General features: G+C 44.7%; 1 protein-coding gene across 3 annotated transcripts in view; it reads right to left on the bottom strand.

Annotated features, from left to right (window-relative positions):
• The window catches only part of atxn7l1 (ataxin 7-like 1), a 59,374-nt gene that overhangs the window by 16,008 nt on the left and 30,679 nt on the right, over positions 1–12,687 (bottom strand). For all 3 annotated transcript variants that reach the window (XM_084049614.1, XM_084049612.1, XM_084049613.1), the window contains 4 exons: positions 12,325–12,466; positions 5,021–5,103; positions 2,750–3,021; positions 83–317 (listed from right to left, as the gene is read on the bottom strand). In XM_084049614.1, the coding sequence (XP_083905740.1) occupies positions 83–317; positions 2,750–3,021; positions 5,021–5,103; positions 12,325–12,466 (732 nt within the window). The remainder of the gene's footprint in view (positions 1–82; positions 318–2,749; positions 3,022–5,020; positions 5,104–12,324; positions 12,467–12,687) is intronic.

Raw genomic sequence — 12,687 nt, 5'->3', positions numbered from 1 at the left:
TCCGTCCGCGGGCTAATAAGTGTCAATTTGGGGGTCCTTGACATGAAAAGGTTTGAGAACCACTGCTGTGGTCCATACTCACGCCCAGCGGTCGGGGGTGGCGGGTGGAGAAATGGCAGGCCGGTCTGTCAGCGGCATCGTCTGAAGTCTCCACGTCTCCGTCGTCACTGGAGAGACGCGCGTTGTCGTCCCCCGCCGCCGCCCTCCCCCAGCCGTGGGGAGAGGGCTCTGGGTTGGAGGAGGCCGGGGCCGGGGCTGGGGCCGGCGGAGCAGCAGCAGGGAGCGGAGCAGCGGAGCTGGAGATCAATCCAGGCACCCTTTAGATGGGAGCAGGGGGGGGTGGGGGGGGGGGGGTGGTAGTGGAGAAAGAGGGAGAAAAAAAGGGAAGAGAGAAAGAAGCATACGAAAATGTGGAAAAAGCGGGAGAGGGGAAGAGAGGGATGGAATAGGAGAAGGGAGGAAGGAAGAAAGGGAGAGAAAGATGGGAGTGAAAAAGACAGAAAAATATCAATTATGTTCAGACGATGCTGCTATTACATATAGACAAAGAGTACAAAGTTACAAACAGGATTTTCCAGAAGTTGGGAGTTGAATCAGGGCAAGGCAAGGCTAGTTTATTTGTATAGCACGTTGCATGCACAAAGGCAATTCAAATTGCTTTACAAAAAGCATAAAAAAGGCATTAAATTAAATAATTGGCATTTAAACCCATAATAGAAGGAACCAGTGGCGTGCACAGACATTTTGAGGGGCAGGTGCTCAAGTAGATTATACTTTTTTTTGTTGACTTGGTCTGGTCCTTTTCCCCTCTACACCTATACCTCTTTGCCAAAAATAGCCGATCTACAAGCCTTGTAGATCTGCTATTTTTTTTTTTTGTAGATCTGCTATTTTTGGCTAAAGTTCTCCTCAGAAAAGGGATGCTAGGTTTCGAGTGGTTAAGGTAAAAAGAAAAATCATATCACATAAAGATTTGGCGGACCGCCTGTAGTAACTCTGAGGACCCCCTAGGGGTCCCGGACCCCCTGTTGAAGACCCCTGCTGTAAACTGGAAAAAAAAACCTTTTTTTTTTCTTTTTTTCAAAAGGGAACTTCTGGTCAAGAGGGCAAAGGGCAGGTGCTCTTGCACCACCTAGAATCTATCTGTGCACGTCCCTGGAAGGAACACACAATGGGGGGCGTGGGGGACTAAACAAAAAAAGCAACAGTAGGTCAGGGTATATATTTGTGGTTTTGAATTTTTCTCACATTATCAGAGTGGTCATGCAGAAGAGTCCGATTATTTACGAGCATTTTAAAACAAACACATGGGACTATAACCCATAGACCAAAAGGGACTCATTTTCAATTTAGGCATTCAGCAGATGCTCTTATGCAGAATGTCTTCGTCAAAGTGCAAGGTCAATGTAAGTGGCATCAACCCTTGTCGACAATCAACAGGTGAAATGATAACAAGGAAATGAGTGCCAGGGGGTGAGGTAGAGTGTGAAGAGGTGAGTGCTAGGGGGTGAGGTAGTGTGAAGAAGTGATTGCTAGGGGGTAAGGTAGTGTGAAGAAGTGATTGCTAGGGGGTGAGGTAGAGTTTGAAGAGGTGCGTGCTAGGGGGTGAGGTAGAGTGTGAAGAGGTGATTGCTAGGGGGTGAGGTAGTGTGAAGAAGTGATTGCTAGGGGGTAAGGTAGTGTGAAGAAGTGATTGCTAGGGGGTAAGGTAGAGTGTGAAGAGGTGATTGCTAAGGGGTGAGGTAGAGTGTGAAGAGGTGATTGCTAAGGGGTGAGGTAGAGTGTGAAGAGGTGATTGCTAGGGGGTGAGGTAGAGTGTGAAGAGGTGATTGCTAGGGGATCAGGTAGAGTGTGAAAAGATGAGTGCTAAGGGGTGAAGTAGAGTCTGGAGGAAGGTATTGATCCTTCAGACTTAGATACTGAACCCCTCACTGTTCTTGATGAGCACGAATATCTCCTGAGGAAATAGCTGAGCTACTGTACAAGCTCACAACGGGGTCACAGCGTGACAGCATCCGCTTGCATTCTCATAATAGAGGTTAAAAAAGAATGCACCATAATGCAGGGTGCCTGATAGCCGAGTGGTTAGGGTGCGTACCATTATGCGTACCATATATAGATTGGCTATTTTCAGTGCGTGACACTGATGTGCAACTATGAATAAATCCGGCTTTAAGATCATTAATGTCAAATATCGAATCCAAAACCTTCTTCTGTTATGCCTTCTTACACAGTATGCTAAATATATATATATATTGTTGAGGGAGGTGGGTGGGGTGGTTCATGAGGATTGTTTGAAATAATGCTTGTGGTCCAGAGCTCAAAAGAGGTTGAGAACCATGTGCTCAGCTTTTGTCAAAGCCCTGACAATGTCCTAGTTGATGCAAACATGTGTTTTCTCGATTAAAAGTGGATGCGAGTTCCTAAATGATGTCCCTTCTCACTGACAGGCTTGGCACACTTTCAGTTGTGGACATTTGTCATTTCTTCTGACAACTTTTATCCAGATTTAGTTTACAGTACCACCTAGTGGGGAGCAAGCCAAACTGCAGGGAAAGCCTCAGGTGTTGTTTCACTTCAGTTTAAACGTTTCAGTAAGTGGATTTAAAGTAATGATGAATAGATAAAACACTGAAATATGAATATGGAAATGGTTAAGTTGAAAAAACATCAAGCCACAGAAATAATGTGGCATGAATGAGTTGTAGAATTGTACAAATGCATGTGTGTGTGCGCCCCGCCCCCACACCTTGGTATGTGTGCGTTGGCCAGCCGTAGTTTCAGCGTGGACAGGGGCCGTCCGTTGGGGCAGTGAGGCTTGCTGGGAGACGTAGTTTCCTGTGACATCGCAGCCATGCCGCCGCCGCCGCTGTCCTTCCTGGCCTGCTGCGCGTCTTCCTTCTCTTTCTCCTTCTCTTTGGGCGTGTCCTTCTCCTTGGCCCGGCCCTTGTGCTCAGCCAGGAGGCTGTCGAAGTGCTTCGTGCGCCCGGGCACGGCTCTGCGGTGAGTCAGGGAGTGGGTCTGGAACAGACACAAACGCAGGATAAGGTTTAGGAAAAAATTAAGCACATAAAAACCCCCAAAGGCTGATGAGCGGAGTCCCTCAGGGCTATATACTTGTGTATTTTATGTTTTTGAGAGTTTTCCCCAGAAAACCGATGCTGGGGTTTAAGTTGTTACGCTCTTAATTACTTGAATTCAGTGGCTCTCAAACTTTTTTCATGTTAGGGCCACGGACCCCCATTTGAAAATATTTTGTGCCATGAACCCCATAACAGCAGATTTGTATTGTTAAACATTTTCAAGATAATCCTAAAGAAAATCTAGTCTATCTACAAGCACACAATGTAGATTGTAGATTGGCTATGTTCGAATAGCCCAAGTATAAATAAGTGGTTAAACTGATTTTGATGCTATGTCAACTCATTTTGCTGGGGACCCCCCGGAACCCCCTCAAGGACCCCTAGAGGTTCCCGGATCTCACTTTGAGAACCACACAACACGTTGAGAGTTTGTAGATTTATTTTCACCCAAAATAAATTAAGTAGAGCATTAATGTACGATGCATTTGTGTATGTTTTGTGTCCCAAAGTTTTAGACCATTTTACAATCACGTCTTATTTGTTTTATTCTTTTGTGAGGAGTCGATAGTTTCACAGTGAATCTCAGACCCGAGCTGGACATATAGTGTGAATATCGCCATGGAAACCGAACCCACTGATTTATAGCCGAGGTCAACATAAACACAAATAGGCCACAGTGTTACAGGAAGTCCATAAATCACGCTGCAAGCATCCGATAAGGGCCATTCTTTAATACCAAAATAGGTAAACTACAGTAGTAGCAGAGATACAAAGATAAGAATGGAAGATAACCACTTAAACCCTCTAGTCTTAGTAAACCGGAGTTACATACCGTGCTTGGACCGCTTTCTTCCGTCTACACAAATCTCTTCACCAAAAATAGATGATCTGTAAGCTCACAACGCGTGAGCTTGTAGATCGGCTATATTTGGCTAATGTCCCCCCCCGCCCCAGAATATGGATACTGGGGTTCAAGTGTTTAACAAGATTTTGTTACACTCTTCTGGACATGGTTTTGCAAATGCTCATTTTTATTATCATTTGATTATCTCCGAGCAGTTGGAAAAGAACTCACACTATAAGGGTGCACTAGCAAATGAAACCTAACAATGTAATCGATAAGAAAAATGATATATTTTTATTCAAAAAAATTGCAGGAGTAAAGCGGATGTCCTGCCTCCCCCCACTTCCGTTTCGTCTTTGCAGTTGCGTAAATTTGTCCCACTGTTAATCAAATTAGTCTAAGCAAATAGCTTGCTGCTTATCCGGAATGGAAATTCATTCATAAATACATTTTAAAGATATTTTAAAATATATTTTCGTGAAGGGAAATGACGAACGGATGACAGCTTCCTTTTTCGGCTTTCAGGTGGTGTAGTTCCAGACTCTATATAGCATTCGGAGATTGTGGAATAGTTGTCCGGCTACGCGAGACTACACTTTCACAGACAGAGTTATCAATTATACCACCGCCCGCTTTAAGCAAAATGAATATGTTGACACATTTTTTTATTACATAATAAGCAGGTGGGATCAGGGCTAATTAAAGGCCGGCACACTGAACCAACCCTACCTCTGTAATTACTCTGTCATGGATACTCCTCCTAATTCTTAAACACCACCACTTATTAACTACGCAGCTCTCTCTCTCTGTGTGTGTGTGTGTGTGTGTGTGTGTGTGTGTGTGTGTGTGTGTGTGTGTGTGTGTGTGTGTGTGTGTGTGTGTGTGTGTGTGTGTGTGTGTGTGTGTGTGTGTGTGTGTGTGTGTGTGTGTGTGTGTGTGTCACTGGAACAGAGTGGTCCAGATATACAGCTGTGTGTGGTGGTGCCAGACTGTCCATGTGTTCGAAGAGTCCCATGCTGTCTTTCTGCGCAAGCGTGTGTGTGTGTGTGTGTGTGTGTGTGTGTGTGTGTGTGTGTGCGCGCGCGCGAGTTACCTTGCATGTGAGAGAACGTGTGCAGGGTCGTTTGCTCTCAGGATCCTGGACTCCACAGTGCTTGTCAGGATCATACACCCTGCCTGTAACACACACACACACACACACACACACACACACACACACACACACACACACACACACACACACACACACACACACACACACACACACACACACACACACACACACACACACACACACACACACACACACACACACACACACACACACACACACACACACGTCATACAATTAATACATCATACTAAAATTGCACACTTTGATATGCATTAAGCCTGTGGTTCTCAACGCTGGGTTGAGGGACCTCCAGGGGTCCCTGAGCCCCACACATAAAATGCATCAATTATTTAACATCACCATTACTTCATTTACGAGAAGTTTACACAATTAGAGAACGTAGAAGAATTGTTATTTTGATCATGGTTTTCCTGTTATCTCTCTCACGTCAATTGCATGGAATTGGGTTAATTAAATCAAACAAAGGCTCTACGACGTAGAACCTGTGAGGAGCCCCCACCAGGAGGACGTAGAGTCTACGTCCTCCTGGTGGGGGCTCCTCACTGGCAGGTGCTTCAGCAGGATACAACTGCAGTGGCAACATAAAAGTGTGTGTGTGGGGAGGAATCCAATTGGCATAACGACCAAAGAGTGTGAAGAGAAAAAGTGGTTTTAAAAAAAAAGGAAAAGAAAAAGAAAAAAAGAGAAAATTGTGGCTCGTGAGACTAGGGTGGCCATCTAGTGGTGAGCGAGAGGCTGACCGTCAACTGCACACTAACACGTCCCAGTGGTGGAAAGTAACTAAGTACATGTACTCAAGTACTGTACTTAAGTACAATGTTGAGGTACTTTTACTTTACTGGAGTATTTCCAATTTGCAATACTTTTGCTTCTACTCCACTTCATCTCAGATGCAAATATTGTACTTTTACTCCACTACAATTATTTGAAAACATGAGTTACTAGTTACTTTGCAGATATAAATCATTACATTATAAAACATACATTAACCACTTCAGCCCTATTTTATACATAGGCTATTTGAAAATAGCAGATCTACAAGCTCACAACGTGTCGCATCGTTGTGAGCTTGTAGATCGGCTATTTTCAAACATTTTAGTACTTTTACTTTTGGTACTTTAAGTACATTTTGATTCCAATACTTTTACTTGTAACATAGTACTTCTACATTGCAGTATTGGTACTTTTACTTAAGTAAAACATTTGAGTACTTTTTCCACCACTGACACTTCCTGGAGCCAGGGAGGAAGGGGGGCGTGGCCTCAGAGCTCCGTGGCAACAGTGGACAGCCTCCAGTCAACAGGTCAGTGTAACCACTGTTATTGACAACAGGCTGCTGTCTGGGTTAAACCCTGTAATCTTTGCATGTGTGTGTGTACACAAAGTGAATGATTTCAACTGCACAACAAACAGGTAGGCTGGCAGGCAGGAGGAAGGACAAGCAAATGAGACACGTGCACAGTCAGCCGCACACACAAAATGAACTAACGCAAGCACACAAATGAACACGCACAAAGATTCATGCACAGACAGACACCTGAGGTGAGGAGGCAGTGTTGCCTTAAAAAGTAGGAGCTGGAGGGAGAGAGAGAGAGAGAGAGAGAGAGAGAGAGAGAGAGAGAGAGAGAGAGAGAGAGAGAGAGAGAGAGAGAGAGAGAGAGAGAGAGAGAGAGAGAGAGAAAGTAAGAGAGAGAGAGAGAGAGAGAGAGAGAGAGAGAGAGAGAGAGAGAGAGAGAGAGAGAGAGAGAGAGATCCAAGGAAATAAAAGAGAGAAAGGAACAGAGTAATCCCAGAGGGAGGAATCCCAGAAGGAAAACCAGAATGGACCAGGAAAAGAGAGAGAGATGGAGAGAAAGAAAAACAGAGACAGCTGCCTCTAGTAAGATAGAGACAGAGAGATAGACAGAGGGAGGGAGGGAGAGAGAGAGAGAGAGAGAGAGAGAGAGAGACAGACAGACAGACAGACAGACAGACAGACAGACAGACAGACAGACAGACAGACAGACAGACAGACAGACAGACAGACAGAGCTGGGGGAGGAGGTGTAAAGGATTCTTATAAAGCGAAGCAGCTCTTGGCAGAGGGAGCTCATGAATTAAGAGTGTAAATCAGAGACTTGGAACGCAGCGTGACAGAACACAGGAACGCAGCACAAACAACATATGGACAGAATAGAGAGCAGTGGTGGAAAGTAACTGAGTACATTTACATTTACAAGTACTGTACTTAAGTACAATTTTGAGTTATTTGTACTTTACTTGAGTATTTCCAATTTCCAATACTTTTACCTCTACTCCACTACATCTCAGAGGCAAATATTATAGTTTTACTCCACTACAATTATTGGAAAACTTTAGTTACTAGTTACTTTTCAGGTTATTACATGTAATTACATTATGAAACATACATTATCCACTTTAGCCCTATTTTATACCTAGGCTATTTGAAAATAGCCGATCTACAAGCTCACAACGCATCGCGTTGTGAGCTTGTAGATCTGCTATTTTCAAATATTTTAGTACTTTTACTTTTGGTACTTTAAGTACATTTTGATGCCAATACTTCTGTACTTTTACTCAAGTCAATTTTGAATTCTGGACTTTTACTTGTATTTTTATATTGCAGTATTGGTACTTTTACTTAAGTAAAGAATTTGAGTACCTTTTCCACCACTGATAGAGAGGAGGGGTGGGCAGAGGGAGAGAGGGATGGAGGGACAGAGCGAGGGATGGATGGATAGACGGACAGAGGGAGGGTGGGATGGACTGAGGGAGAGAGGGATGGTTGCAGAGAGAGTCAAGTCAAGCCCACAAGAGGAAGGGGAAGAGAGAGAATATATTTTTGTGCAACTTCCAGTCAGACTCAGCAGCAGCAGGTTCAACGGGTCAAACATTCAGCTTTCATCACTCGACCGCGTTGGTAAATAGAGAACCCGTGCTGGAACCCGTCCAGAACACAGAGACGGGTAACCACCGCTTCAACCGCAGTGTCCATATAGGTCAGGGTTTCTCCAAGTGGGTGCCGTGGCAACCCAGGGTGCCGTGACGCCAGTCCAGGGGTGCCGCAGAATACTTTGATAATATTTGGAATTCATCAATATCACTTCAGTTTAATCACATAAACCCTCTATGCTAGTAAAACAGACCTGAGTAAAGGCCTTTGCAGACAGGGTGCGATTTTCCGCACGGAAAAAACTGACAATATCATTTTTTAAATGAACACATGGTTCTCAATGACCTCATGCACACCCCGTGCGGCGATGCGATGCGATGCGGCGATGTGGCGATGCGATGCGGCGATGCGATGCGGCGATGCGATGTGGCGATGCGATGTGGCGATGCGTTTTTTTTTTCAATCGAACCCAGTTCGATTTGTGCGTTTTTTCGCATGCGGTAAAAACTGATTGACTAATCGCACCCTGTGTACAAAGACCTTTACACTGTACTTGATTACTTGATGAGTTATCTCCCCAACTCTCTCCACCAAAAATAGCAGATCTACAAGCTCACAACGCGTCACGTTGTGACACGTTGTGAGCTTATCGGCTATTTTTGTTGAACGTAACCCCCCCCCCCCCCCAAGGCTATAGGGATGCTGGGGTTTAAGTGGTTAAACGTCAAGTATAAGGTTATTTTCAGTCTGTTCTAATGGAAACGGATATTCCTCTGCGACATACTGTTACTGTATCGTAAGATTTGCATATTTACGTAGCGTAATATGACCATAAGATTAAAAAAAATTAACAGTGTAATTTCAGGGGTGCCGTGGATGAAAACGTTATTTACAGGGGTGCCCTGAGTCAAAAAAGCTTGAGAACCACTGATACAGGTGCAGGCAAACCTAGCACAGAGCCCTGGGGGACCCCAGTTAACAATGTAGGTAGGGTTAATAAAAAACACTAAAAGCTAAATAAACGATGACAGAGAAAGACAGGCCAAGAGAGAGAGAGAGAGAGAGAGAGAGAGAGAGAGAGAGAGAGAGAGAGAGAGAGAGAGAGAGAGAGAGGTAAGGAGGACAAAAGAGAAAGAGTGAGGAGGAAGATAAAGATGTGCTCAGTGAGAGGAAGAGAGAAGTAGACAGAGAGAGACAGAGAGGTAGACGGTGGAAAGGCAGAAATGGACGGAGAGAGAGAGAGAGAGAGAGAGACAGATAGAGAGAGAGAGAGAGAGAGAGAGAGAGAGAGAGAGAGAGAGACTCAACAGTGATCAGCCTGTAGCCAAACACTCAGCGCTGGAAACCGTCCAAACACTGCACAGATAAGAGCTGCTCAGCAAGTGTGTGTGTGTGTGTGTGTGTGTGTGTGTGTGTGTGTGTGTGTGTGTGTGTGTGTGTGTGTGTGTGTGTGTGTGTGTGTGTGTGTGTTTTTCTTACAGTTTATTCTTACTGAGTGGGGGTGCGTGTGTGTGTTACTACGTGGGTGCACACGTGGGAGACTCAGTGAGGGTGCACAAGTGTATGTGTGTGTGTGTGTGTGTGTGTGAGTGTGTGTGAGGGTGAGTGCGTGCGTGCGTGCGTGCCTGCGTGAGTGCGTGCGTGCGTGCGTGCGTGCGTGTGTGCGTGCGTGCAAGAGACAGGCCGTGGCACACCTACATGAAGTGCTATATGTTCTCGGTGTGAGTGCACATGTGAGGATACTCACACGTGTTCACGTGGCGTGATTGCCTGTAATTGCCTGTGTCTGTATGAAGTGTGTGTGGTATCTATGACAGTGCAAGTGCATGCCTGCATGTTTATGCTGTGACACACACCACGTGGGTGGCAGTGTGTCAGCCTCAGCGTGTGTTTGCATGCGGTGGTGCATGTGCCTGCACGAGTGCATGTGCACGTGCACATCAGGAACTAGTATTAGTTTTTATAGTGTAAAGCTAATGGGGATAAAATCACGTGTGATTTACGACAGTGAGTAAGGGCTTATAAAAGTCTGACCAGATGAGATTTGCTCTCTCTCGCCCCGGAGACCAAGGCTCATCAAAACATCCATAAACCCTGCACTCTTACCGCTATCATGATTATTTAAAGATTATTCGAATTCTTTGTTTCCGCTTTGATTGCAAACGGAGTGGAGCGGGAGGAAACAGGAAAGACGGTGGCGGGGGAAAGGTCGCGGGGCCAAATGCGAAACCGCGAGGGGAAACGAGCGGAGACACAGTAAAAGAGAGAGGACACATCCTCTGTTGTGGTGTTTTATTTCTTCTTTTTAAAAAGGACCATACCGGTGGTCTGGCACGTTTAGCCCGTTGACTGTGACTCACTGTGACTTGACTTTACTGTCGACCATTCTCCAAAGCATACCACGGCTTGTTTGATTTTACAGCAGTGGTTCTCAAATCTTTTCTGGATCGGGGCCCTCTTGAAAATATCGAAAGCATGCGCGCCCCACCCATCTGACCACTTAACACGGGTGGGCCGCGTGCATTTTTCAGAGCATGTTTTGCTTTAATGATCAGTCAATCGATTGTGTTCCACCTTGGAGCAATGGAACGAAAGTAGTACACTTTAAGTTCTTATGTATTTGTATCACTTTTTAATATCAATGTTATATCATCATTGAAATCATAGTTTCTGGCCAGCGGTCCGGGGCACCTAGGCTCCAATGTAGCCTGACAGCGCATCGCGGGTTTGAGTCCCGTTCCCGACGATCTTTGCTCCATGTCTCTCCCCATCTCTCTCCCTGTTTCCTGTCTGTCTCACTGTAATCTATTAATAAAAGGCCAAAAAGCCACAAAAAAAAAAAATCTGCCAATTATATGGGGTCCCACTTGTAATACTCTCACGCCCGCCAGTGGGCCTCAGCCCACATGTTGAGAACCACTGTTTTAGGGGAAGACAGTTAGATTCCGTTCATTTGAGTACGACTTGCTGGGACTTGAAACTTGCATGAGATAGGTAACCCCAAGGTTTGATTTGTGGGGAAAAAAGAAAAATGTATGTTAAACACATTAATCCTGGTGTCCCTATTTTGAGCACATTTTCAAAATGTGTCAAAACGTATCAATGTATTTGTTTTATCCCCCAAACTAGCAAAGATAGCAGATGTACAAGCTCAACATATCAGAATGTCTACGTTTCCCAAAAGAAAACAAAATAATTCAGTCTGACCAGAAGCAGGGACCTGATAAAGACCTGCTAGGGTTGAAATGTTGTTTAACTTGAATGCATTTCTCTACTGGGAGCTTTTAAACAGTGTGTGGACTTCCCTTCCTCTTCTGACGTATTTTAGTTCAGCACATGTACATTTCTGTTGGGATGTGCGTGCTTCCCTCTGGAAGTTATATCATATAATGATGATATAACATTGATATTAACCATAACATGACAAAGTTATGTTATGGTTGCATTTTAATATGCAGATTTATTTGAAAAGTCTAGCTGAAAATATGGAGAAAGATTTATTTAGAAACAAAACCCATGGGCATTGAGGAAGTGAGTGGGTGTGAGTGTGTGTGAATGTATGTGTGTGTGTGTGTGTGTGTGTGTGTGTGTGTGTGTGTGTGCGTGCGTGCGTGCGTGCGTGCGTGCGTGTGCGCGCGTGCGTGCGTGCGTGTGTGCGTGTGTGCGTGTGTGCGTGTGTGTGTGTGCACGCACACACGCCTGTGTGGAGGGAGCTTTAACCTGACATCTTGGTTACAGTTTGAAACTCTTTCATTTTCACTTTTGCTGCACATACTTTGTTTTCATTTGTTTACATGTGATTTAAACTACACTAATGTGTAAATATCCAATTATATACACTACGTAAATAAAATACAATTGATACATATTTACATATGATACACTGTATATAAATAATATATATCCTACTATAATTCTAGTAACCTCTGTGCGTTTGTAGTGGAGGTGAAGCTACCCGGTTCTCCTCACTGGCTGGACCAATTGCTCTGATTTTGCACACAGCCATTGACCATTACCATCTGAACTTAACTGTGAAGCCCGTTTTTCGATTTCATCAAATCTCAGCTTCTTAATAGCGTTTTTGTGTCAAACACTGTCGCCATGGTTACGGGGCTGCCCAGCTATGGGACGAACTGCCTCCCGGGTTGCCAGATCATGTGCGCATATCCCCCCACGGATGCGCTGCGCCGACCGGGTATGGTCTAGTTATATAGAATTTAACAGAAGACCCTTAAACCTGTGTGTTGCACACTGAAACTAGGCTATTTTTAGCACGCAAAACCGCCATAAGACGGAGCATAAATTAGGCATTATTCTGTCAGCACAGATTTCCCTTTAAACCTTTATAGGTTTGCTTGGGGGTCACTCACCTGAAAGTCTCTTGTGCGACCTGGACGATGAGGACGTTGAGGAGGAAGAGGCCTTCACCCCGTTCTGCGGCTTCTTGTCCAGCAGCGACCCAGAATTCGACGAAGAAGACGACAGAGACGACAGTGACGAAGGCACCGGCAGCTGTTTCAGCGAGATACATTAAAAACATTATTAAGGCTATTTCTTACCCGGTTACAATTGAAGACAGGGCCCGCTTGTTGGCGAGTGTGTTGTAGAAAGCAGCAGAGGTGTAAAGTAACTAAGTACATTTACTCAAGTACTGTACTTAAGTCCAATTTTGAGGTATTTTTTACTTTACTGGAACATTTCCAATTTTCAATACTTTTACTTCTACTCCACTA

This window comes from Gymnoscopelus microlampas (assembly GCF_963454915.1).
Source record: "Gymnoscopelus microlampas genome assembly, chromosome: 23".
Taxonomy (NCBI): Eukaryota; Metazoa; Chordata; class Actinopteri; order Myctophiformes; family Myctophidae; genus Gymnoscopelus; species Gymnoscopelus microlampas.
This window is presented reverse-complemented; position numbering and strand designations above follow the sequence as displayed.